The sequence below is a fragment of the Pelmatolapia mariae genome, linkage group LG16_19, assembly GCF_036321145.2.
Source record: "Pelmatolapia mariae isolate MD_Pm_ZW linkage group LG16_19, Pm_UMD_F_2, whole genome shotgun sequence".
NCBI classification, from domain to species: Eukaryota; Metazoa; Chordata; class Actinopteri; order Cichliformes; family Cichlidae; genus Pelmatolapia; species Pelmatolapia mariae.
The window spans coordinates 59,516,444-59,542,584 of record NC_086241.1 but is presented as its reverse complement, the minus strand read 5'-3'; the positions used below and the strand labels follow the sequence as shown (position 1 = coordinate 59,542,584).

The 26,141-nt window shown below is 40.1% G+C and overlaps 1 protein-coding gene across 1 annotated transcript in view; it reads left to right on the top strand.

Moving 5' to 3' along the window:
• The first annotated feature begins 2,329 nt into the window (after positions 1 to 2,329).
• si:ch73-242m19.1 (uncharacterized) overlaps positions 2,330 to 26,141 on the top strand; it is a 28,609-nt gene continuing 4,797 nt past the window's right edge. The window contains exons 1-41 of the mRNA XM_063496654.1: positions 2,330 to 2,389; positions 2,460 to 2,590; positions 2,659 to 2,811; positions 3,011 to 3,112; positions 3,666 to 3,824; positions 3,903 to 3,994; positions 4,134 to 4,269; positions 8,035 to 8,238; positions 8,328 to 8,660; positions 8,827 to 9,027; positions 9,142 to 9,263; positions 9,367 to 9,595; positions 9,683 to 9,885; positions 10,886 to 11,038; positions 11,283 to 11,376; positions 11,454 to 11,588; positions 12,205 to 12,320; positions 12,411 to 12,522; positions 12,606 to 12,655; positions 12,758 to 12,907; positions 13,084 to 13,189; positions 13,394 to 13,571; positions 14,430 to 14,568; positions 15,031 to 15,184; positions 15,314 to 15,409; positions 16,304 to 16,489; positions 16,598 to 16,866; positions 17,049 to 17,187; positions 17,273 to 17,393; positions 17,496 to 17,605; positions 19,809 to 19,958; positions 20,060 to 20,107; positions 20,254 to 20,421; positions 21,088 to 21,240; positions 21,334 to 21,468; positions 21,755 to 21,907; positions 22,341 to 22,550; positions 24,232 to 24,352; positions 24,490 to 24,552; positions 24,750 to 24,898; positions 25,540 to 25,594. Coding sequence (XP_063352724.1) covers positions 2,495 to 2,590; positions 2,659 to 2,811; positions 3,011 to 3,112; positions 3,666 to 3,824; positions 3,903 to 3,994; positions 4,134 to 4,269; positions 8,035 to 8,238; positions 8,328 to 8,660; positions 8,827 to 9,027; positions 9,142 to 9,263; positions 9,367 to 9,595; positions 9,683 to 9,885; positions 10,886 to 11,038; positions 11,283 to 11,376; positions 11,454 to 11,588; positions 12,205 to 12,320; positions 12,411 to 12,522; positions 12,606 to 12,655; positions 12,758 to 12,907; positions 13,084 to 13,189; positions 13,394 to 13,571; positions 14,430 to 14,568; positions 15,031 to 15,184; positions 15,314 to 15,409; positions 16,304 to 16,489; positions 16,598 to 16,866; positions 17,049 to 17,187; positions 17,273 to 17,393; positions 17,496 to 17,605; positions 19,809 to 19,958; positions 20,060 to 20,107; positions 20,254 to 20,421; positions 21,088 to 21,240; positions 21,334 to 21,468; positions 21,755 to 21,907; positions 22,341 to 22,550; positions 24,232 to 24,352; positions 24,490 to 24,552; positions 24,750 to 24,898; positions 25,540 to 25,593 — 5,742 coding nt within the window. The 5' untranslated portion in view covers positions 2,330 to 2,389; positions 2,460 to 2,494 and the 3' untranslated portion in view covers position 25,594. The remainder of the gene's footprint in view (positions 2,390 to 2,459; positions 2,591 to 2,658; positions 2,812 to 3,010; positions 3,113 to 3,665; positions 3,825 to 3,902; positions 3,995 to 4,133; positions 4,270 to 8,034; positions 8,239 to 8,327; positions 8,661 to 8,826; positions 9,028 to 9,141; positions 9,264 to 9,366; positions 9,596 to 9,682; positions 9,886 to 10,885; positions 11,039 to 11,282; positions 11,377 to 11,453; positions 11,589 to 12,204; positions 12,321 to 12,410; positions 12,523 to 12,605; positions 12,656 to 12,757; positions 12,908 to 13,083; positions 13,190 to 13,393; positions 13,572 to 14,429; positions 14,569 to 15,030; positions 15,185 to 15,313; positions 15,410 to 16,303; positions 16,490 to 16,597; positions 16,867 to 17,048; positions 17,188 to 17,272; positions 17,394 to 17,495; positions 17,606 to 19,808; positions 19,959 to 20,059; positions 20,108 to 20,253; positions 20,422 to 21,087; positions 21,241 to 21,333; positions 21,469 to 21,754; positions 21,908 to 22,340; positions 22,551 to 24,231; positions 24,353 to 24,489; positions 24,553 to 24,749; positions 24,899 to 25,539; positions 25,595 to 26,141) is intronic.

The window sequence follows — 26,141 nt, the reverse complement described above, 5'->3', positions numbered from 1 at the left end:
CAAAATATGACTGGTTGTTATTTAACATGAATGTTTGCCCTTCACAATGCAGACCGATGTACTTTTGTGCTCAAATAACCCTGCACATGATTTCAAATTTCTGTTCTGAAACAGGGCACCTTTCAGTTTTCCACCTTAAATCCAAGTTTAAGATGCATATGAGGGTTGTAAAGTATGCAACACAAAGTATTATCAGTAGTGATTAGAAATTCACATTAACAGGCAGTGTTTAGTGTTATGTTCTCTGTATATTTATTTATCCATTTCTTGTTTTTAGGGTTTTTTTTTTTTATTTTTTAGCCCAAGTAGTGTAGCAGAATAGTAGTCACTTTAGGGAAAATGTGACCGATCTGAGCTGTGACGGATTTGTGGGCATTTACATTTTAAACCCATGATGTTTGTGTAAAAGCTTTTTATTAATCCAAGTTTTTGTTTCAGTTCTGTACTACCTCCTAAAGATATTTCCTCCTTTCGTGTGGAGAGGGAGCATGCACTGAGGAGAGGGCTTCAGGTGATGCTTTCTACAGAAAGTTCATTATTAGTCTTGCATTGTTAGACTTTTAAATCTTTGATTTATATCCAATGTTAAGTGAAGACATTATTTTTAGGTTTATTAATTTTTTTTAGGTGTAGTTTCTGTTTTCTGCTGGTTTCAGGTGGCTGACATTTTGCCGACTCGGTCTCAGGCTGATATCATGCAGCGAGAGCTAGAGAGCTGCTTGAGTTTTGAGTACACTCCTGACAGTCTGCCTCTTCTGCTGCACCAGGTCAGGACAAAGAGACAGAAAATTTATGCCTGAAACAAGAAGCAGAAACAGATGATTTTTTTTTTTTTTTTGAAATGTTTTTAAACTTACACCAGTTTCCTTTTTGTTTTGTTTTTTCCTCACAGTTCTTCACAGACAGATCTTATCACTTGGCTCAGATCAGATATCTGCTCATGCTGAGATGGAGGAGATTTTGCCGCCATGCCAACGTTATTGAGAAGCTTTATCCCCATTATAAGGTTGCCATGTGTAAACGAACAGCATGACCTAGCAGTGTTTTAACAATACTCTAAAAAAGTACATCTTTTCACTGTACTTTTGTACTAGTTTGTGGTTATTTTCTGCATTTTATTCTGTATCTACCTTTAATCTGAGTTTAAAAATATAGCAAATATCACAGAATACAATTTACAAAAAACACAGGATGCTCTACACGAGTGTGAATGTGACTTTAAAACAGAATTAACCCCCCATGTTTAAATAGTACACAATTAAGGTACCATTAATTCTGAAAGGTGTATATATACTCACTTGACACTTTATTAGCATTAGCTTGCTAGTACGAGTTATTACTGTTGCCTTCCTGTTAGTACGACTTGGATATTTGTGGATATTTTGTTTCTTTTTTGGACCATTCTCTGTAAATCCTAGACGTGGTCATGTGTGGGGAAACCCCAGTAGATCAGAAGTTTCTGAAATGGCAACATTCATGCCAAATTCAAATTCCAAATGACCTTTCTTCTTCATTCTGAAGTGCGGTTTGAACTTCAGCAGGTCTTCTTGACAGTGGCTCATTGGATATGCATTAATGAGCAGTTGAACAGGTGTGAGTAATTACAGGTTTTTGGATTTCTTTTTCAGGGCAGCTCTCGTTTACGTCATCTTAGATCACAAATCACGCTGCAAAGTTTCACAGCAGCATAGTAAAAGAGGCAGGGGACTAAATTTTCCTGTCTGCAGTCATGTTTTCCATCTTTATACTGCTTTCTCTTATATATGAGTTTTAAATGATAACAAATACTTGGGATCCAGTTATTTAGATTTTATACAGCATCTCTGTGATTTAATAATTATTCAGAATAGTCAGTTCAGGAAGCATACAGTTCCTTGTACACTATTTTGAATGTCACTGGAAAATGTTCGTGTAAACACCTGGAGAATGCTGAATCTTTTATTTCTAAAGAATGAGAAGAATTGTACAGATGTCACACTGAAAAATGCATCATCGTATCAGACTTGTTTTGTCTCAGGATCAGGTGTCCTACATGACCCGTGAGTATCAGGATGCCGTTCAGAGAGCTCGCAGACTGTCAGCAAGCAGAGAGAAGATGCTGACCGGCCGAGGAAACCCTGTCAGCCTGCTCTCTCAGGACGATGTGGTCATTTATCTGCAGTGGCTTGTCTGCCACCTGCACTCTGTTCAGCCCATCCACAACTTTCTCAGGGTAAAAAGCCACAGAGAGATTTTATCACTGTTCATCCTATCTGATGCCTGTGGTGCTTTATTTCACATTCAAATTTGCTTTAACAGGTGCTGCACTATGTACCTATGTGTGAAAGAAAAGATGAAGCACCAGGAAAGGATTGTGGGGAAATTTTGCATGAAAGACAACAGGCTGATGGTGAGCCTTTCTTTTCATACATGTTTTTTGTAATCTTTTGGAAAAAAGTTTACATTTAACTGTATTTCAGGACTCCCACTCCACACCGTTCACCTGGAGCAGTTCATGCCCGAGCTGGAGTCCCTGCTCGCCTACTTCCGCCTGCCGTATGACACAGGAAATCTGAAAACCACTGCAGATGAGATGGAGCTATTCAGCATGGTATATTTGTTCTCAAAAGGTGGTGAAATTTAAATTATTGGTCTGAATCTCTGCTGCTGTCTGTCCAGGTGTGGAGGGAGTTTAAAACAATCTTCCGACAACAAGAGCAGATGAAAACGTTTCCTCCTTATGACGGTATGGACGTCAGAGAGAGTCAGTGGGGGAGGAAGAGTGCAACCATGGCTGTGTGCAAGGAGGCTAACTGGATTCCTTTCATCCAGGTTTGAGGGAAACAAATAAAATAGTAAAATAATCTCTTCAAATACTGCTTCCTGTGATGCTCGGTGCTTTAGAGTTCATCAGTATCTGGCAAAACATTTGCATTTTTTTCCCTGTAAGCACTTGTGTTTTTATGGATTCTGTAGTCTTTCAGATGTTTGCAGGATGCTAGAAACTGATTGTTTGGTTTCCACTCTGTAGGTGAAACCCAGGCGAGATCCGTGGCAGCAGAAGCTCTTCAAAAAGCTCAAGGAAAAGAATTCAGTTGATGAGCTGCTCCAGATGCAGTGCAAGTTTCTTCAGGTAAAAAGCGAGTCTGCTCTGAATGAGTGTCACGCATCCTTCAAAATGGGTGAAATTATTGCAAATGATTAATAACTATATAGTTACAACTGACTAACTGATAACTGGTGAAAAGAACATAAGTGAGAATTTGCTAACAGTGCATTACACTAATGCCACTTTATTAGGTACACCTTTTCAGCTGCTATGTCATATGAGCCAGTGACCTCGGCGTATTTAGGCATGTGGACATAGTCGAGACAAGCATAAAAGCATGGATCCATCCTGCCTTGAACCAGCAGCTCAGACTGGTGCTGGTACTGGAATGATTTTTTTTTTTTTTTTTTTTTTGGCACACTTTAGGTTCCTTAGTACCAGCTGATCACTTAAAATCTCTGAGAAATGTATCCAGAACTTTCTTGAATCTGTGCCACAAAGAATGAACACAGTTCTGAAGAAAAGCCAGTACTAGCAACGTGTACCTAATGAAGTGTCCTGACCGTATATAATGCGTTTTTATTTTAATGATTTTTGTCACGTTTTGTTATGCTGTCCTCACTGTGTATCTGAGCAGGTCCGCAATTTGCTCCACGTGGCTGCAGCTCTCAAAGAACATGCTGCTCAAGTTGGCGACTCACAATCCACATCGTTCATCTCAAGCAGCCGCAAGACAAAAAAACAAATGATCTCTGAGATTTGGAAAAGTGTTTACAACACTGCCAATCTCATTCAGGTGTGTGTCGTCTAGTTTTCGACTTGGGGAGATGTAAAAATTCAGTCAGTGCAATAACACTGACATTTATGTTAATAGGAAACCCAGAGTCACTCATCCGCATCCAGAGGGAGCAGAGGCAGCAACAAAGAGATTTCAAAGAGTCAGACCTCAAGCTTTTACCATGAAAGGTGTGTGTTTATTCAAAGAAAAATTGCTTTGCAGAATTTATTCATCACATTACTTTGGTCACTTGTGAGGCTGAAAGCCTTTTTAAGACTAAGGAAAACATCAGCTCTTTTCCCACTCACTCATATTATCGTGGCACAGTCAGTCTTTGGAGGACAACCTGCAGGTCCTGGGCCTGGATGACAGTTTACCTGAAGGCTTCTCAGGTCCAGTAGTAACCAGAGGAGCTTACCTGTCCCTCATCTTTCTGCGCCATTTGAAACTCAGAGAGCTCCAGGTACAGTAGTAGTATTTTCTACTAGTATTTATGTGGCAGGTATGTAAGTGCATGTTGATGTATGCAGTATAATAGATACATTTCATTGGCATTGGGGTGAGAGGAGCAAGAGAAATGCAATTAAATGCAGGGAGGTCTCACATAGTGAGTGAAAAAGGTGACTGAAGAAGACACACCAAATGCATCATGGGAATCCCCCAGCAGCCTACAATTATTGCAGTGTAACTAAGGGAGGATTCAGGGTCACCTGATCCAGCCCCAACTATATGCCTTATCAAAAAGGAAATTTTTAAGCCTAATCTTAAAAGTAGAGAGGGTGTCTTTCTCCCAAATTCAAACTAGAAGCTGAAGGCTCTGCCTCCCTTTCTACTTTTAAATACTCTAGGAACCACAAGTAAGCCTGCATTCTGAGGGTGAAAAGCTCTAATGGGGTGATATGGTACTATAAAGTCATTGAAATAAGATGGGGCCTGATTATTCACTACTTTATATGTGAAGAGCAGGATTTTAAATTCGATTCTGGATTTAACAGGGAGCCAATGAAGGGAAGCCAATGTGGGAGAAATATGCTTTCTTTCTAGTCCCTGTCAGTACTTTGGATCAACTGAAGGTTGATAATAATGAATTACAGTAGTCCAGCCTAGAAGTAATACTAAGTAATGCCTATGACCTAGTTCTTTGGCATCACTCTAACACAGGGTGTTTCTAATTTTAGAGATTGCACAATTGGAAGAACTCAGTCCTACATATTTGTTTAATATGCACATTGAATGGCATATCCTGGTCAAGAATGAGTCCAAGATTTTTAGGGCCAAGTACAATAACCTCAGTTTTATCTAAACAGAATTGGTCCTAGCACTGAACCCTGTGGAACTCCATAATTAACCTTAGTGTGTGAAGAGGACTCTCCATTTACATGAACAAACTGGAGTCTATTAGGTACGATTCAAACCACTGCAGCACGGTACCTTTAATTGCTACTGCATGCTCTAATCGCTGTAATAAAGTTTTAGGGTCGACAGGATCAAACGCTGCACTGCGGTCTAGCAGGAAAAGCACAGAGAAACATTAATTAATGGTGGGACTTCTCTGAGCAATCTTGAATGGGGTCTAAAAGACATGTTGATGCTTTGGAGGAAGTAATAACTGAAGTCAGCTGTACTGAAAGTAGCTGTACATAATGTTATGTCTTTGAGATGGTTATGAGTAACTTTTTCTCTAATGTTTAAAATTTTATTTGTGAAGAAATTCATGAAGTTCTTACTAGTTAACTTTTGCTTAAAGGAATGCTACAGGTGGTAGAGCAGATCACCTACTAATCAGAAGACTGGTGCTTCAATCCCTATCTGCTCCAGTCTGCATGCCAAATATCCTTGGGCAAGATACTAACCTCAAGTTGCTTTCCAATGCATCCATCGGAGTATGAATGCGCATGAATGTTAAATAGAAAGCACTTAAGGAGTAGAAAAAAAGTGCTTGTCCGAATGGGTGTGAATGGGTGAATGAGGTTTTTTAAAGTGGTTTTAGTGCTCAGAGTAGAAAAGTGCTATATAAGAACCAGTCCATTTACCATTTCCTCTTGACCTTACTGGGTTATCTGCTTTAGGTGTGCGTCTGAGAGTTATACCAGGGAGTCAAGTACTTCTGGTTTGAGCCTTTCTTTTTCAGAAGAGCTACAGTATCCAGAGGTGTTCGCAGTGAAGAAGTGAAATTATTAACAAGATAATCAGCCTCTATGGGAGTAGCGTTCAGGTAGCTGCTCTGCTCTGTTGGCACCAGGCATAGAAGAAGAGAACAGTAGATGAATTACATCCTTAAACTTAGTTACAGCACTTTTAGAAAGACGTCTACTGAGATGAAATCTATTCCCCACTGCTGTGTAATCCACCATTGTAAATGTAAAGTTATGTGGAAATGTTCAGTTTCTGTGCCATATGTGAGAACAAGATCTAGAGTGTGATTAAGGTGGTGGGTGGGTTCTTTTACATTTTGAAAGAAGTCAGTTGAGTCTAATAATAGATTACATGCCTTGTTGAGGCTGTCAGTATCTACACTGATGTTAAAATCACCCACGATAATTATTTTATCTGAGCTGAGCACTAAATCAGATAAAAACTCTGAGAAATCAGACAGAAACTCTGAGGCACGGGTGGACGATAAAGAACAACAAATAAAACAGTTTTTTGAGTTTTCCAGTGAGGGTGGACAAGGCTAAGCAGGGCCTTTGGTTAATTAACGACTGGAGTGGAAGATTGCTGCCATTTATTTAAACTAACATAATCATCCTGCTGTAAACAGGTTTCTGTAAGGCAGAGTAAATCAATTTGTTGATTATTTTTAATTCATTTACTAAAATGGGAGAGAGCGACCTAAAGTTTAATAATCCACACTTCACTGTTTTATTCTTTGGTGCAGTTGTGGATACTGAATTGTTCTTTCTCTCGTCTTTAAACTGTTTTTTGCTGATGATCGTTTTCTTGTTGATTAAAAAAAAAAGAAAAGATATTAAGTATATCTGTCTGTTGCTATAGCAGTGGTTCCCAAACTTTTTTTGCTAGGCCCCCCTTGTTTTACAAGAAAAATGTTCGCGCCCCCCCACCCCCGCGCGTGCACGCGCGCACACGCACATCATCCAACCACACACCCATATTTTGCTCCATTCCGATTTATTTCACACCTCAAACATTTATTAAACAATTAAGCAAATACAAGTAATCTGCAATAAATTACAGGCAGCAATGAAATAAACTACTAACTCTTTTACGCTACGTCCACACCTACACGGGTATTTGTGAAAACGCAGCTGTTTCGTTCACACCTAAACAGCGTTTCGAATCACCGAAAACGGAGATTTTTTTAAAACTCCTTTTTTGCGTTTACGTGTGGACGAGGAATACAGAGTTCATCATGCAACGTCAAAGGTATGTGCCTTTTTTCACGTCACGTTATTGTTTACATGAGATGAATTGCAGAATGGCAGATAGTCAGATTAACAGTATTTTGTCTCTATCTTCAGTTTTTACACCCTTACATTTACACACGCAGTTACTGTCCCTCCATTTAGAAAGGCAGAGGCGTCATGGTGTGATTATTTTACATGTAGTTGTTTTTTTTTTCCTGTGTAATAATTTTCAACATTGCTATCAATACATTTTTCAAAAAATGCCTCTCTGTGCAAAATGGGTTCAAAAACATAAACAGCTGTGGGATACTGTTTGTCCGTGATTTGAACCGGGGGAACAAATCGTGGCAGGATCAACCTGATGTTATTTGTATCCCGCTGTAACTTTACTGTATAAAGAGCTAACATCTCCAAAATGTCAGGAGTAGTTAGTCATTAAAACAATTGTTTGTGAACTAAAAATCAAGAATGTAGGATACTGTTTGTCCGTGATTGGAAGAGCCCAGTGCGTGCTCCCGATGCAGGGAAAAGCAGTTCTGCAGGGGAGACCTACCTTGGCACTTGTGTAGGTGAAACCAAAGGGCAGATATGCTTCACCATATTTACTAGTCTTTGGCTTAGAATGAAGTTGGTTTGGAAACATATTCAGCGATGCTTCATCTCCTGCTTTGCGTTTCTGTGGGTGCACCGTGTTAGCAGTGTCCAAGCGGTTTTTTGTTCCCCCCCCCTTTTCATCCCGCGCCCCCCCTGCCATGGCTCTGCGCCCGCCCCCCCACCCCCCCAGGGCGGGCCCCACACTTTGGGAAGGTCTGTGCTATAGTATGCGAGCTCTTGAATGTCGTTTTAATTTTCACCATCTGCAGCGTGTGTCACTTGGGATGCTGAACTACCTGCGCTCTGTGGAAAGGACTTTGACCTTTGACCTGGCAGGTTTGCAGCTAGAAGGACAGGTGCTGCGCAGCACAGCGGAGGAGACGGGTTGGATGAATGCAGCCAGAGGAAGAAAAGGAGAGGCAGAAGGTCTCGGCTCTTTCCAGTATATCCACAGCACTCCTGTCGACTACAAGGTAAAAACATATCCTCTTACTTCAAGTGAATTTAAAAAAAAAAATTGGTTTAACTGAGAATCCAGACATTGCTTCTTACAACTGTCTAGGTCCACTGCTCAGAGTTCATGGAGTTTGCAGAGGTGGAGAATCTTCATGATTTTTACACCTCTGAGGGCCGTTACATCCACACTCAGGACCCCAGAGGGTTTTACATCATGTACGACGCTGCTCTGCAGGACCTTGTGGAGCTGATGAATGAGCTTCTCCTCATCGGCTCGCACTTCATCCACAGAAACACGATCAAACAAATTGGAAAAACTGAGGGAGTGTCAGCCTCGACAGTAGATTTCAACTCCTGGGCTGGGACAGATGTTGACCGCGTTGCTGTGCTTCTCAATTTGTGGACATGTGAGACTGAGTTCATGGAGAGCAAAGTCCAGGTAGATTGATGGAAAAGAGGATTTGATTTTTTTATTTTTTTGGCTCAGTCATTTCCTGTTAGTATTGAACATTATAGAACTACGACTGAGATGCTGTAAATGGATTTTATTGAATGAATGTTTAAACTGAACTGCTTGTGCGCTGTGCACTTCTGTGTTTCTGCAGCTTTTAAACTGTTACTATGAAGGCTACCAGCATGCAGTGGGCACAGAGGAGAGGTTTGCATTGGCCCAAGTTATCACTGACATCATGCACAGGAAGCCACAGCTGGACCTGAACCAGGATTACTATTTTCAGGCCTACAGGACTGAGATCAGCTGCATGCAGAGCCACCAGCGGCTGATCCGAGACATTCTGGACAATCAGGTAAACACTAAATGATGCGTTGGATTGTATTTACATGTGAAGCTGTGCAATAACTGTGGTCTGTACATGAGACACACCAGTTATATGTTGTGGTTATGTTGTTTCTCTGAACAGATAGAGAGACAGCGACTGTACCTTCAGCGCATCTGGAGAAATGATCACAAAGGCTTTATAACCAGCTATGGTCGTCCACCCAACTATGTTCCCCAATATTTGGTCTCACTTGGAGGCGCGAGGCAAGTTAAAACAGCTGTTGAGGAACTTTATACTATAAAATATGATTATTTTCCTCTTTTAATGCTCATGTTTTTCCCTCCTTGCGTCCTTTTTTTATTGCAGGCCTGCTCTGATGAATGTATTCCTGCTAGAAGTTCACCCATCACTCTGTCTGGCCTCTGCAGTCTATCACGGATTGGTTCAGGCTCACACTGAACTATGTCAGTTGCACCGAGCCACGAGCATCACTGACAAACTCCACCTCGAACACAACCTCTTAGAGCAGGCACTGAAAATCTGGAACAACCAGACTTCACCAGGAGCCTCCTACAGCTCACAAATACAAAGAGATGTACGTTCTTGTTCAGAGTATGTTTAGATTACTGTGTACAAAAACATAAGCCATTTCACTAAATCCCAGTTTGTCTGTTGCTCTCAGTTGTTCTCAGACGTGTTTATCGAGGATCCAATTTTGGTCCAGAAGTTGGGCCTGTCACTAGTAAAAGCTGCAGAGGAGAGGGACATGAAGCAAGGACCAGACAAGCACTCCTGTGCTGTAGAAACATTGTCCATGCTGCTGGAGCTTATGAGCATCCGCCATCGCCTGCTGGAATCAGCCTCAGAGACAGCACATCTGGCACAGTTAAGAAAACACTCACAGCAGAGGGGCAGGGGTATTTACAATAGGTTATGGACCTTTTATTTAACTCCTTTTTTCCCCATGAAGATGGCATTTGACAAAGTCCTTTGTACCCTTAGTAACAAGTTTTGACACCTCACTATGCATCAATAAAGAGGTGGTTTGGTAAATATTAAACAGTTTGCAGGTTTTTCAGCCAATCATCAAGTTCTGATGAAAACCCAGTCGTTTTGTTCTATAAACACACGTGACATATAACAAACTGCTCAGTTCAGAAATGAGCTTCAAAGGTTACTTCAAAGAGTTATTATATTTACACCCAAACATATCCAGGTGCAACCTAACTCATTTAAGTTTTATATAGCATGATAACACAAACAACTTTCCACTTTCAATTTCCTACATTTTTACATTTCATACTTCTGTGACGCAGCTCCTTCACTACATCCATGACTTTTCTCCGGTCTTCCTCTTTTCGTCTGGCAGCTCCAAGTTCAACACCTCTTATCCAATATATCCACTATACCAATTCTGCACATGTCCAAACCATCTCGTCCTTTTGTTTTTTAACTCTTTGTCCAAACCTGTGCTGTCCCTCTGATGTAGTCATGTTTATTCTTGTCCATGCTGGTCTCTCCCAATGGAAATCTTAACATTTTCAGCTCTGCCTGCTGTCTTTTTTTGTCAGTGCCAACATCCTCAAACTATACATCACTTGTAAATTTTCCCTTTCACTCTTGATGCTATCCTGTCACTGACATTTGTCTTCACCCACTCCACCTTTTTTTTTTTTTTTTTTTTTTAGCAAAAAAAGTTTCTGGAACAATTTTAAAGTTGTTTAAAATTTTAAACCCTCCCAGGATAAGAAGAATCCAGTTTCTATTAAACTACAGCTGTTGTTAGGTTATACTGTCTCTTTGCTGATATGTTAACATTTCTGTGCAGCCAGGATTAACCAGTTTGAATTAAATGAGTAATGTAACGTAACATTTTTTTTCTCAGGCTGTACAGAAATGTGGCCTTAGAGCTCGGCTTTGAGGAGTTCCACCTGTATCTGAGGCCGCTGCAGTTTGAGTGTACTGATCAGAAAGTCAGAGTCCAGCAGAGGCCTGTTTTTATCACAGAAATCCTGGAGGACGACAGCTCTGTGGACAGGTAAAACATAACTACATCCGATTTTCCAAATAAATCTTCATTTTCATCATAGCTGAAAGCTGGAATTTTGTTCTCTTTAACTAAAAAGTCTGATGTATATTAAAAACCAGACATGTTTCAGAGAAGCTGTCAAAAAGATGTTGGGACTTCTCTTGAGCAATCCAGCAATATCTATTATTTCAGCTTCTTTACAAAATCAGTAAACTGTGTTTGAAAGAAAATTAAAGAGGACTTTCTGCTGCAGGCTCATCCCATCCCATCTGCCTCTGAGCATCCAGGAACTGGACGAGAACCAGATCGGGAGGTTTAGCTTCAGCTCAGAGGAAGCGGTTATCCATGTAAGATTAAAGTAAACATTAAGGCTTATCAGAAAATAAATTAACACACAAATACTTTCATGTGTTGTTTTTCCTAGCTTATGAACAGACAGAGTATCGAGAACCTCCAGGTGGCGTTGGCCTGTCAGGTTACACAGAAGAACGCCTTGATGAGTGCGGTCAAACTGGCTCGACTTTGTCTTTGGGCAGAAAGTGATTCATCTTCAGCGGAGGTTTGTGTTGCTCTCTGGTGAAAAGTAACTTCTGAGTATTTCAACTTAGAATATTTGCCTGTCCTGTGAAGAACCTGTCATAATGACACAGTCTGAATGACTTCACACTGGACTTCAAATGCATGATGGGACTGAGTGGTCATTGTTGTGCAGGACATCAAATAAAATCATCCTGATCAGATGTTCCCTGGTCGAAATTATGTTCTAGATCCAGAGGCAATAAAAAAAAAAAAAAAGCCTCAATGTGTGTGAAATATTAACCGTATGTGTGCTCTATATGTGGATGGAATTGGGATAAAATAAACATCTGGGGGTTTGTTTTGTTTTTGTTTTTTTGCATACATTTTTATGGTTGTTGATTTGAAAACAGCACAATACGGTGGATCCATTAGACTGGCAAACACAGGCTGAGTAAAAATATGAATACTGCCCAAGGGTAAGTTAGGTCCAACATCTGAGAATAATAGTGTTTACACGCTGATTTATTGGTAATAACATGTATTTATTACTCTCTGTATTGAACAAGAGTCTGAATACTGTGGTGTTATTTTTTTAATGCTTTTATATAAACACACAGCTGTTGAAAAATTTTTCTTATCTTCTTTATTAATCTCAGAGGGAAGACAAAGATGTAACATGTAACTCCGGCTCTGGCAGCCACACAGGCGGCCTGCAGGAACAATATAAATCTTTTCCCTCCAAACACTCCAGGAGAACTTCCACAAAAAAGCGGTATTGACTTACAGGACAAACTACACCGGTAGTGATTAACACACAACACTTTTTTTGCTCTTTGATATAAAATCTCATTTGTTCCTCCAGGGTGATGGGCGCATTTGTGTCCATCCAGCTGGAAAAAGCGGGTCTGCGTGACGAGATGCTGAATTCATTTGTGAAGAAGAAACAGGCCGTGGGGGGGTTTCTAAAAACCCCGGTGAGATGCACGCAGGTGGCTGAGCAGGATGATAAATGTGATTGGCTGCTCATGAAGTAAAATTAATTTGTCTCACTGTGCAGGAGGAGGCTGCAAAGATCAAAAGGGAGCTCATAATCGACTTTCTCAGGAAGTATGTTCTTGGGCATCCTTTTTTTGTTAAAACAGACAACATGCCTGAGCTTTACTGAGTTTTTTCTATGATAGTAAGGTTCTTCTAAATGTTTTTTCTCAGATTCAGCACACAAATGTCCATGCACTGTGTAAGAGCTCAGATTGTTGGATATTACCACAATCTGACCTTTCTCTTGGAAGACATTCCCTACATTCGTCAGTCCTACTTCACAATTGGACAGCCGGTTGCTGATCATTGTTCTGACCACAGGTACAACCTCTAAGCATTAAAGAGTGATTATCCACATTATATTTGTGTCCTGGTTATAGTACGGTAAAACTTGTTTAAAGAATTTGAGCCAAAATGCCAAGTTTGTGCATTTTGGTAGAGATGTTTCTTCAGTTGTATCCGGGGAAGCTTTTCAAACCAAGCTTTCTCCCAAACAGGATTTTTCAGCAGTTGTTGTGTGCAGATGGAAGAACTCTCCTCAACCTCTGGTACATCCCCCACTTCACTGAAGTGCTTTGCATGTTCAAAACACTTGATGATTCGGTGAGACACTTGAACTTGTCACAGAGACTAATATTACAGCAGGTCACAGGGTGATAACTTTAGCTTTCAGTTTCTCATGCCATGAACTAATTTTAGAGCAGATCTGTTTTTGCTCTTCTTGTTTCCGTTGGTGGAGGAGAGATACATGTTAACACTTTCTTTCTCTGGATTTTATTTAATCCTCTTCTGGTCTGATTTCATTAGGCATGTGATGAGGCTCTCCGTCACACTCTGCAGATCGTGTCAGCTCTTCATGGCATCATTCATTACCTGATCAGCTTCTCCAAACTGGGAAACAGACAAGACTCTTTAAGATGGGGGAGAGGACATGATGCAGCGGGGTCACATCTGGCAGCTGACTGGGGAGGCGCTGAAAGCATCGGTAGGTTTATTTTATAAATGAAGCGTTCCAAAAGAATTGTAGTAATGGTAATGTTTAGGGATCTCTCATGCAATGCTGAGAGTGAATAGGATGGAATGACTCAAAATTGACACATGACAGAATAAATACACCTTTTTTTTAATGTAAAATTTTGGTTTGTTCTGACATGACAGCGTCACAGTTGCTGCAGATTTATTGGCTGCACATCCATGATGTGAATCTCCCAATGCACCACATCCCGAAAGTGCTCCATAGAACTGAGATCTGGTGACTCCGGATGCAGTTTGAGTACAGTGAACTCATTGCCATGTTCAAGAAACCAGGGAGATTATTTGAGCTTTGTAACTTGGTGCCTTATCATACTGGAAGCAGGCATCAGAAGATAGGTGGTCATAAAGAAACAGACGTAGCAACAATACTCAGTTCAGCTGATATTAAGGGGTCCAAAGTGTGGCAAGAAAATATCCCCGCACACCATTACACAATCACCACCAGTCTAAAACATTGATACAAGGCTGGATGGATCCATGCTTTCATTTTCATGCCAAATTCTGAGCCTATTATCCCAATGTCACACCTGAGACTCATCAGACCAGGAAATGTTTTTCCAATCTTCTGTTATCCAGTCTTCTGGTGAGCCTTTATGAAATATTATTTTTCTATTCTTAGATAAGAGAAGAGAGAGTTACTGTTGCCTTCCTATCGGTTCAGACTGAACTGGCCATACAACTTTCATATTCATTTAACCATCTTTGAATTTCAGGTATAACCAGGGACCAGGTGATATAATAGAAAAGGAAAACCTGGATTTGGACAGCCATTCACACATTTGTTTTTTCCTCTCTGGGTGCTGTACAGGAACAGAGTTGCAGGAGCTCCAGCAGCAGGTCGATCATCTGTCTGACCCCAGCAACCTGGAGTCCGTCGGCCGCCTGCTGCAGCTGCGCAGGCAGGTCCTACTGCTGCAGTTTGATACTGCTGTCAGAATCTTTGTCAGGTCAGCAGTGAAATCGTCACTTCCCTCAGCTGTCTGCTACCATACTGAAACTTTCTCCATGACAAAGATATTTAAAGGCTGTTTTACTCTTTTCTTTTCTGTGTTTGGTTTTATGGTTTCCTTTGTTATGATGCAGTTATCATGGATTTTAAAAAATACCAGCATTTAATAGAAAACATTTTCAAATCTTGCAAAAGAAACATGCTTTCAAAAAAAAATAGTGTATAATATTTTAAAAACATAAAGAAAAATATAGCTTAAATTTAGTGATTTAGTGATTAGTTCATGTTGATGCACTTTCCACTGTTTGGCCAATTCAAATATTTCAACAACTCAAAGCTTTTGTGGTATCAGTTTTTTTTGTTTGTTTTTTTCCCAGTTACTCCCCCGAAGTTTCCCTCCATCACTCTTCTATCACAGCTTAATAAACCTTAATAATGAAAGTATGTTTATCATGTCTAGGAAGGCTTTCCTCTCCTCTGGTGATGTTACTTCCTACCAGAGCGTAAATGACAACATGGTGAACGCTCTCCCTCTGATGATTGGCTGCATCCAGACTGACGTCTTCAGTCTCATGCTGCCCGTTCCTCAACCTTTGGAGAATCAAGGCTGTCAGGTGGTGACTTCATATAATCGTTTTAGAAAATCATCCTAACATACGTTTTCAAAAAACATGAAAACACTTGAGAGGATGAGAGGAAATGTGCTCTGTCACGTCATCTTTCTGTGGCTTTGTCTGCTGCAGGCACAGAGGATGTATCCATGGAGGAGTTTCATAGCCTGTCATGGACTGCTCCCTCTTCATGTTTGGGATGTCCCACCTACTGAACACTGCATGCAGGTTCACCACCTCATACGCTTTTTTTCACCTGTTAATGGTGGTGATGGGACTTGGTAGATTTGGTCTTGTGTATGAATCATGTTTCCAACCAAAAATATATTTTGCCATCAATATGTCATAATTCTGGGTCAGAAAGTTTCTTCCTGTTAAAAGGAGTTTTTCCTTCCCACTTTCGCCAAGTGCTTGCTCATATGGGTTTTGTGATTGTTTGGGTCTTCTCTGGATTATTGTGGGGACTTTACATTACAATATGAAGCACACTGAGTGTTGTGGTGTGACACTAAACAGATGGGACCTCAGTATTGTTATCATTAAGAGAAAGATGCTCTCAAGTAAATTCATGATCATCCGCTAAAAAGAAAGTCGTTGTATTTCCTGTCTTTATTTATACAGTTGCAAAATGGGTGCGGACTTCTTTCTTGTATTGTCCTTAACCTCCTAAGACCCGAACTCTTCCACGGCATGCATTTTTAATTTCTCTTTGATATTTGGGTATATTGGGGCCCGATGAATGTAAAAACAAAGAATTACTAGATTTTTATTTTATTTTTTAACCTTATTTTTGTTTTTAAGAAAAATAAGAGCCACATATGAGGATATTTGTTTAAAATTTTGATAGAACAGTAGCAGTATAATGTCCTCGTAAGTGGATATCAGGCCCTTGTAGAGCAAAATTGAGTATTTTGGTCTAAATAACCCAAAATGTGATGTCCACATATGTAGACGCCAGGTCCTAGGAGGTTAATACCCATAATTCTCAAATAGGCTTAACAAGTCTAGATTCAAACAGCACAAACAACCTTAACCAACTACACAGCTTTGTTTGTTTTGGTTTTTTAATGCATCGTTAAACTCTCCCATGGATTGTTAAAAAGATTTCATGGTTATTTGCAGCTCTGTTTGAGCAGCCTGAGCAGTCGCAGCAGACTGCAGGCCAATGCTGCAATCCTCGGGGTGTCCCTGCTCATGGAGGACGTCCTGAACGGTGGAAGAGAGGCAGAGCCTGTTCGTCTCCATGGCAACAAAGATGACCTTCAGCATAGTGGCACACCTAATGAAGTAACGACAGTTTCTAACAAGGTCATACCAGTGACGCTTCCACGTTAGGGTTCACACATTAGTGAATAAAAATTGTAAGTAAATCACTAAGATTGCTGATTCGATAACTATTCCTTTTTTTTATTGCAGGGAAATAAAAGCTGCAGAGAAGATGATGATGATGATGATGATGATGATGATGATGATGATGATGATGATGATGATGATGATGAAGAAGAAGAGATAAAGATTGATTCCGCAGACCTTCAGGATCCAATCAGAGTCCAGTCTGTGCTGAAAGGTTTTCTCCTGCTGACAAAGCAGCTAGAGGTCTTCAAGGAGAGCTGGGCTCTAAGACGTTTAGGCGCCGATGTCTTCAGTACACCTGCTTTGTATCAACAGTTCGTAAAACTTTACCGGTAATTAAAGAATATCAAAAATCAGACACTCAAATAATGTTATTTACTCATATCAGAAAATAATTGTTTGTTTTTTGTGACAAAATTTTTAAAAGTTAATGTTGTTTTAGGATAATGTAAGGTATGCTTAGGTCTTTCTAATTCAATCATTGTTTTACAGCAATTATTCACTTTGTTTTTAGAGATGAAATCTTTTACCCCAGTATGAGAGCTTTGGCTAAACAAATTGATAAAGAGCACCACTATGAGGTTTTAATCTCAGGCACCCAGTCTCTTCTGCCCCCTCCTGGAGCTTCAGAGGTTGATGTGAAAGCCTGGCAGGTACAAGCACAATGAAAACTGCACAATTAAATCATCATGTCATAATAACAAGAACTTATAGTGCTGCAAAATCTACTTTTTCCAGCTCCACCTGCTGATGGAGAGCACAGAGTGCGACATGATTAGAGCAGTGCAGAGAAAGATGAGCAGAGAGCTCACACTAGTGCTTTCAGAGAAAACTCAACAAGATAATCGGCTCCCCACAGGTACGCACAAACACCACTGAATCTACCTTTAAATACCCATTCAAAATATTTTTACTATAAACTATATGATTGCAGTTACATAATGTTTCCACATGTAAGCAGAGCTGTGGAAAAGAAGTCAAATGAAGTACAGTTTGTCCCGTGAGCAGCCACAGATGGTGGAAACATTCATCCAGCAGCTGATGCAGGGAGCTGAGCAGTTGGAGGGAGAGGTAGGGAAAATACCCACTCATGCTTTGTTCTCCCCTAAAATCTTTTAATAATGTGCTGCTACTGTTGACAGGCTTCTGATTACTGTGTGGAGAAAGGGAGTAGGATCTCTGCTGAAAAAGAAAAAAACTCAAACCTGTGTATTTTATCTACTTTCATTGTTATTTTAAATGTGGGCTTTATAATGCTCTTAAAACCCTGCTCTGCTAAGGCATGCCTTCAAAAACACACTGAATACCTTAAATGCTTGCTCTACAAAGGCTGCCATTTCTCCTGAGCTGATTATACAAGCTGGTTGCACTCCAGCGCTATCATTATCATTTCTAACAGCCCCAAGTACACAAAGTATTTGGAAAAACATGCAAAATCTGCTGCTTATTCCTATCATTTCCAGTGCACAGGAAGAAAGTGAAGTTGTTTAGTTAACTGTTTTCCTGTCCATAAAAAGAGGAGAAAGGAGTGGGAACATGCTCAGTTAATTATGCAGACATGTGGGACAGGGAACATGAGGTGTTGCTTGGTATCAGCTTTAGGTAGACGTTTTTTTTGACAGGTGTTTGAGAAATGTCTTATTTTAGAAAGAGAAGGTAATCAGTCCATTTCCACCAGGATTCTTCTTCCTCGAGAGTCTGCAAAATAAAGGTGGCAATCATGTTTCCCACAGAGGGTATGTGGAGTAATGTACAAACTCTTTTTAAAAAGTTAAGGGGAAGTTTTTCTCTAAAAGCAACATTTTTACATGCAACTAAATGTTTACAAGCTGCTGTTGTGACCAGTAATGTCTTCACACTTGAGGTAATGAATGCTATGGTTATTTAGGCCTTTTGTTGATTTCTTTGAAGTGTTCCTATAGCAGTTATAAGTGGTGCTGAAGGTTCTTCAATAGCTTTTAACTTCACAACATGTAAACTTCTCATCAGTGATGACAGACGTGACAATGATTGAGCTATTTGTACGGTAGCCCTGAGAGGCCAAACGAACTGCAACTTAAGAAAACACCAGCAATAAGAAAAACGCTGCAAAAGCACACCAAACACAACAGAAATAGGGAAAAACAGAAATAGGAAAAAAGAAAACAGATTTCCAAAAGCACAAGGGAAGTGTTTCTGGGGAGACAATAACCCAACGAACCAGTTGCAGGAACCCAAAACATGCTAGGTGTGTTTTATCATGATTCATATAATACTGATGACTGATTTTTGGGCTAATAGTTAGGCTAACACACTTACCTCTCATCATTTCTTTCCTCACAAAAGCGATAGATCCTCCACTTCTTTTAGGTGTCTCCCAGCACAACACTTCCCTTGTGCTTTTGGAAATCTGTTTTTTCCTATTTCTGTTTTCGTTTTTCCTATTTCCGTTGTGTTTTCCGTGCTTTTGCAGCATTTTTCTTATTGCTGATGTTTTCTTAAGTTGCAGTCCATTTGGCCTCTCAGGGCCACCATATATTTGGCCTAAATGACAAGAGATGGGTTTGTAGGAATGATTGTGATGCTTTCTAACCTAAGAACACAGTGCCAGCTGTCCAGCACGGTGGTGGTAGCATCATGGTCTTGGGGCTGTTTTGCTTCCAGTGGTACTGCTACATCACACAAAGTGGATGCAATAATGAAGGAAGAGGGCTAACTCCAAATTCTTCAACTATTGAAAACTTATGGTAAAATGGTAAATGGCCTGTATTTGTGTAGCGCTTTTACTTATGGGCTGCGCTTAAAAGCCAGGTCCATGCCAGGAAACCAACAAATTTAAATGAACTCTACCAAGAGAGGTGGTCAAATACACAAATACAACAATTACACCAGAAACTCATTGATGGCTTCTAAAAGTGTCTGGTTGAAGTGTAACTTTGCTAAAGGACATTTAACCAAATATCAGTGGGGGTCTCTGTATATATTTGACTCTGTATGGATAAAGAAACCCCTTCTTGTTTTTATGCTCTACAATGATTCTACCCTGGAAAAAGAGCAGTTAAAAGACATCATTAAGCCTAAAATTATGATGACATTAATTTCCTTCTGACTACACTTGTAAGTATCTCTTTCACATGTATTGTGTGAAGAAATGCCAACACACATAGAGAGAATATAACAGTGCAGCTTTTGACGATTAAAACTTATATTCCAAAGAATGGGGGGGAATAGAGTATTAATGCAAGTTGCTAAACTTTAGATGTTCATTAATAATATTCTTTGTTTTCTTTTTTAGCTGAAGGTCTCTCGGGATCATCTGCAGCAGTGTCTCACTCACCTCAGCTCCTCAGTGATGGAACGAGAGCGCCAATGCTTTCTGCTTTACTCACAGTTTTATGAACAAATCCTGCAGCAGCACACTCAGCTTCTGTACCAGAGAGAACAGGTACATGTGTGGAATATCTTTTTATCTGATTAAATATATTATTGGCAGTTTATATTTTTAAAAAAAATGAAATCTCTTATCTTTCACTATTTTAACTGCAGGATTTGAAGAGTTTGAAGGACGCTCAGACAAGTAATTCTCACAAAGAGGTACACACAGTGATTCCCATCTGTAGCCTCTATGATTTTGTGAGTTAGTAGCAGAAAAGCAGATTTGAGCTGCTTTAGGAATGTAAGTCATGTTTGAGATTGAGAGCTTTCAAACAAAACTACTTTTGAGCTCTATTAATCCACAGGTGGCAGATTTATGCCGTGGGATGATGTTGGAGGTCTCAGCCCTGCGGGCCCAAGTTGCTCACCTGGAAGAAGAGAAAATTAATTTAGAGGAGCAGCTCGGCCTCACATTCAAAGAACGCTACCACCCTCTGGTCCGACACCTTTTCTCTACCTGCATCCAGTTAAAGGTGAAAGAACAAAGCCCCCTGTTAAAGGGCTACAACAAAACTTTCACCCTCGACAACCAAATATTGTAGTAGAAATTAAGACCCATCAGACGAGGAGTTTTTTTCACTCTTCTGTTTAATTTTGGTGAGATTATGCAAATTTTAGCCTCCGTTTTGAGTTCTTAGCTGGCAGAAGTGACACAGTGCGACTCGCTGATTAATTTTTAATCAATTATATTTCTATAGCATCGACAGTACTCACTGGCCACTTTGTAGTTTTCACCAGTTTTGTGTTAGCAAGTAGCTGAAGTGGTGAAAACTACAAAGTGGCTGGTAAGTGTACTGTTTCTTTATAACTAGAATATATACTTTCCCTTTTCATATATCATATTTGAGCAGAAAGAGGTTGAATGACACTTTCTCAGAAGTTTCTCTCTACCATAATAATTTGCTAACATCTGATTTGTTGGTGTTCTCTTTATAATATTGTAAGATCTTTACCATGCAATATAATGCACCTTGTTTTGACTGTTGTTGATGCTATAGAAAGATAACTGATTGGACAATAACTTAAAATTATGTGGTAAAACATTGCTTATTCCTGAAATACATAAACAAGTGTTATTTTGTCATATCTCACATTTTGATTTGTTAAAGACTTGTTTGGTAATTTTGTTTGGCTTTCAGGCCAGACTTGATGAATATCCCCGACAAATGGAGCGGGACGTAAGTGTGATGGTGAACAGAGCACGGGGGGAAGGAGTGGACAAGATCATCAAGCTCAAGAAGAGGTACGGCTGCACCAAAGACAATGATGGACTCGCCCTCACACAGTTAAAGGTACAGAAAGTTTTTATGTGTAGGCAGTTAAAAAGAGCAGAAGTATTGAAGATGATCTGTGAATTGTACCACTTTCCTAACTGTTATCTTAAGAAGGAAGAAGTCCACGAGTTGAAGCTGGAGAACAGCCGGCTGACTGCTCTGCTCTGTAAACTGAAGGCTCTGAGATGCTGGAGGCAGGTGGTCGACCAGGAGAAACTTCACAGGCAGCTGCTCCAAACCAAGCAGGTTAACAGCAGGATGAAGAAATATTCAGCAATCAGAAATTAGCTTTACCTCTTGCAGGGAGGGAACATGAGACCAAGTGAAAGGGAAAAGCATGAATATGCTTAGTTGTAGGATTTAAACAAATAATGTAACAATGTTACATGTACTCAAGTACTGCAATTTAAAAGTTTAATGCTTTCTTTTGCTTGACCTGCTTAATCCTTACTAATTTTGTCAGCTTTGCATTATTTTTCTAAGCCCATATTTATACATTTATGAACTCAGTGCCACACTGGTCATTTTGCAGAGGGAGGTTACCACTCGCACCGAGGCTCTCAGAGTGGAAATGTTATCAGAGGAGAAGGTGGCTCTCCTGCAGGAGGAGCTGGACTTTGCACAGCAGGCGCTGACCTGCTCTCAGGCAGAGTGCAGCAGCATCAAGACGCAGCTCAGCAGGAAGGTACATGCACTCCTATCCACACCTGCTAACATTAGCTGAAACTGCAAATACTCTGAAATTCATTAAAACTATGAAATGTTTGGTATGTATTTCTTAAGCTTGGTGAAGGTGCTATTGAATGCTTTCAGAAGCAGTGCAGGTTTATTTTAAAATGCCAAGATTTTAAAAGTTAACTACATTTTTTGCCTCGTTGCTGATCATACAGAGACCTACATTATATCGCAGCTTCTGCAGCTTTCTCGGATCTCTGAGGACAGGATCGGGGGTTTTTGGAGGCTCACTGCAAATGTTGAAGTGTTTAAATCACAATTCGCTCCCATAGACTTCCTAATTCATGTAAAGCTGTGCATTTTCAGTTTTTGACAGTGGCAAGAGCTGTCTGGAGAAGAAGCCTGGATGTATTCACTGAATGTTTGCTGGTTCTCGCTCACAGACAGAGGAGCTCCAGGTGTTCAGGCATCGGTCTGCACGGGAAGCCCGCAGCAGACAGGAGCTGGACGCTCATCGAGTGCAGACCTTGGAACAAATGAGAGCCGACATGGAGGATAGAGACAGACAGCTCAGGGCCCTCGGTGAGCAGCTGGACAGAGGCAGCAGGATAAACAGGCTACAAAGAGAGCGCAGTGCCAAAGAGATCCGGCAGGTCTGTACGTTAATTAATGTGTTATGCACCACTGATTGCAGGCTGTCTTCTGTGCAAACCCTAAAAAAAATTCACTTTTCATGAGCTAAAAAAAAAACCTGTGGTCAGTGGAATTTAAATGGATCATCTGAAGAGATACAATTTTAAAAAAGATCATGGTATTTTAAGTAAATCAGACTCTGAACAGCTTAACTGAGAGTCAAATAAAACCAATTAACAGACTATATCTGTAGGTTCTCAGTCTTTCAGGTCATGGTAGTCTTAAGCACTTTAGTTGGACTTCTTTTCAATTCATGAAGACTTTTCAACCACTTGAGTTATTAATGGTCACATGATCCAAAATGTGACTCAAGGTGTGGTTCTTGATCGCTGGGTAGGCTTGTCAGAAATTCAATTTCTAAGAAATTATGATGGGACAACTCAGTATAACATGCAAGTGTATGTCAGATCCAGCAACACCCTTAGAAAAGCACTGGTTCATCCCAAAGGCAGAAACACAATCTAAGCAACGTAGTGTGTGCTGCTCAGTGGAGCAAGGAGTGCTCATAACGTTACACAGGAAAACCAGACAACCACTCCACAGATGCATGGCTCAACATAGAAGAACTCATCAGGACAGACTGTTTTCAGGATGATAATGTTCATACTTTGGCCTGAGAAGCCATCAATGTCCACTCTGAACGACTCTCATTGAAAAGGCACAGTGCCCTCCAATACCAGCTATCAGAAACCTCAATTAATACCTCCCTCCTGATTTCCTATCTTTAACTGGTAAATGGACTGATTCTTATATTGCGCTTTTCTACTCTCCTGGCGTACTCAAAGCACTGTGTACAACATGCCACATTCACCCAATCACACCCATTCTCACAAGCACTGACTCTAAACTGAGTGCTTTTCTAACGACATTCACACACATTCACACTCCGATAGATGCATCGGAGAGCAACTTGGGGTTAGCTATTTGCTTTTAGAGTTTTTCACTAGCCACAGCCAAAAATCTGGCAAAAATCTGACAGTGATGTAGGATAAAAGTCCAGACCTAAATCCAATTGAGATGAATTCATCATTTAAAAAGTGATATTTTTTTATATACTTGGGGTTACCTTTGTCTAATATTAATATAATGCAAATTAAAGGGGGGTGGCTGTAGCTCAGGAGGTAGAGCAGGTCACCTACTGATCGGCAGGTTGGTGGTTTGATCCCTGGCTCCTCCAGTCTGCATGCCAAGTATCCTTGGGCAAGATAGAAAAAGGTTGCTCAGTTATTTCATGATTTAAAAAGGGGGTAATTATATTTTTCACACAGGGCCAGGTAGCTTTAGATTTTTTCCCCCCTTGATTAATTAAATAATCATTTAAAACTGCATTTTGTATTTACTCTGGTTATCTGTGTCTAATATTGAAACATGTGTGACAAAAAAATGAGAAAAAAAAACAGGAAAGGGACAATTAATTTTTAACAGAACTGTATAATGCAGTCTTCAGAGCCCATGTGATTCAACAGTCACACTTTGACCATGTGACCTTAAATCCTGTAGAGATACTTACAGATACAGAGTTAGTCTTGGCCTCAATCTGGTGATAGATCTGTCAAGTAAATATCAATGCACATGGTGTTTTTATTTTAAATTTAAGCAGGAATAAATAAAAAAAACTTTAACCACATTGTTGGGGTCCAGGTGAGGGGCCAGCTACAGCAGCAGTGCAGCCTTAAACAAGAGGCCTTTCAGCAGCTGGATAAACTGCAGAACCAGATGAACGATGTGGAGGCAGCTCTCTCCAGAGGAGCTTCGACAGCAGGTAAAAGCCTTCCAGGCTCTCCTGATACTCAACAGGATGACAGACCAACAGGTCGCTTTGCCTGTAAGATTTTGTCTGCTTCAGACATTCTTGACTTGACATTTCACTCCTACTTTCTCGGTATCGTTATATCACAGGTCAAAGCAGGACTTATTGCATGCTATCAGTCAGCAGACTGATTACTAGAAGTCCCTCGACAGGTACTGAGCCCACCACCTTCATCTCAGAGCAGTGAAGCAATAATGTAAAGCTGCTCATGCGGTTCATGAGTGAAATCGAAAGCCATCAGATTATCCAGACACTCATATCTTTTTGTGATGACATTTTAAATTTCTTTATAGATATTATTTTCACACTGCAGCATAGCTCTCACTCTGTTCTATTTCTGTGTGCACAGGTCTGCACCGGAACAGGCAGCATTCAGCCCTGCAGCTTGGCAGCCTCACAAACTACACCACACCTCAGGACTTTGCAACAGAGCCAAGACAGCAGAGAGCAGAAACAGCCAGAGGTCATTCAAACACGAGCACAGACAGACCTAAAGCAGTGAGTGAAATAATCATTTAAAAACTTGTTTCATCCCTAATGTAAAAAACAAGAAGGTGGGTGGGGGGATACTTTTTTACAGCACGGTACATTTTGGAGTTTTAAAGCTCCAACTAATGAAGATTACGTCTATATAATAATAGGACAACTACTAAATGGTGAACGTAAAGCGAGACAGTACATTGCTGGTTTCAAGGTCAAGAATGTGTGAAAATGCTTTAAAAGCTTTTGCAGTCACCCATCTTTAAGGATTCAAGGAGCTTTATTGTCATTCGCATCACATGTTAACATGAGGTGGAACGAAATTATGTACACACGGTCCCGGAGCGAAAAGAACAAAATAATGAAGAAACAGATTTCCTTTAAAAAGTAATAAATAATAGTTTTGTTTTTTTAACAAACAGAATAACAAGTAATAAAATAATACGATGAGTGCAACAACCTGAGTACCAGTATGGATATAGAGTGTAGGTATAAATACTTTAGCAGGTGTCTTTCTTGAAGTGTGAAATTCTGAGCAGCAGGGACTGCCTCTTCACATTAAAGACAATCTGGATCTGTTTTGTCACATAGGTATAGCAGGGTGCCCATTTTTAATCTCTTAGATGTTCAGCTTGAATCCGCCTTTGTTTCTCTTTCAGGATCTGTGTCGCCTGCGCGTCCCGACAGCCAAGGCTTTGTTCCCAGATCTGTGAGGTGCAGCAATCAGTCACACACACAAACTTGATTAGCAGATTAGCTTGCCTGTAGTGTTTTATAGCTCTGTGTGAACTGAATGTTATCTATTTCATTCCCAAAGCTGTGACATGCATGTCTTCCCTTTAACCTACAGCACAGCATCTTGATGTTGCTCCTCACCATATTTCAGTACCTTTTTAAATATTCAAAATAAATATTTTCACAGCTCTTAACAAAACCCTTATCACTGATAGTTTACTTTTTGGATATTTCTATAATTTGCCTTTATATTTATGAATCATGTTTTGGCAATCCGTACTTAACTTTTGTCAATTAATAGCATTACATCATGTCTACTTCAGGGTGTCTAATACTCATATTAGATATAGACCAATTTTAGCTTATTGCAAATTTATCAGAGGAATCATGTCAAAGTTCATTTTTCAGTTGTAGAATGAGTTTGGTCACATCTTATGAAATAAAACCAAATGATGACATTTTTAAGTGGGCAAAAACAAAAACCTGTTTTGTCATAAGCTCTAAAAAATCATTAAAAATAACTGTT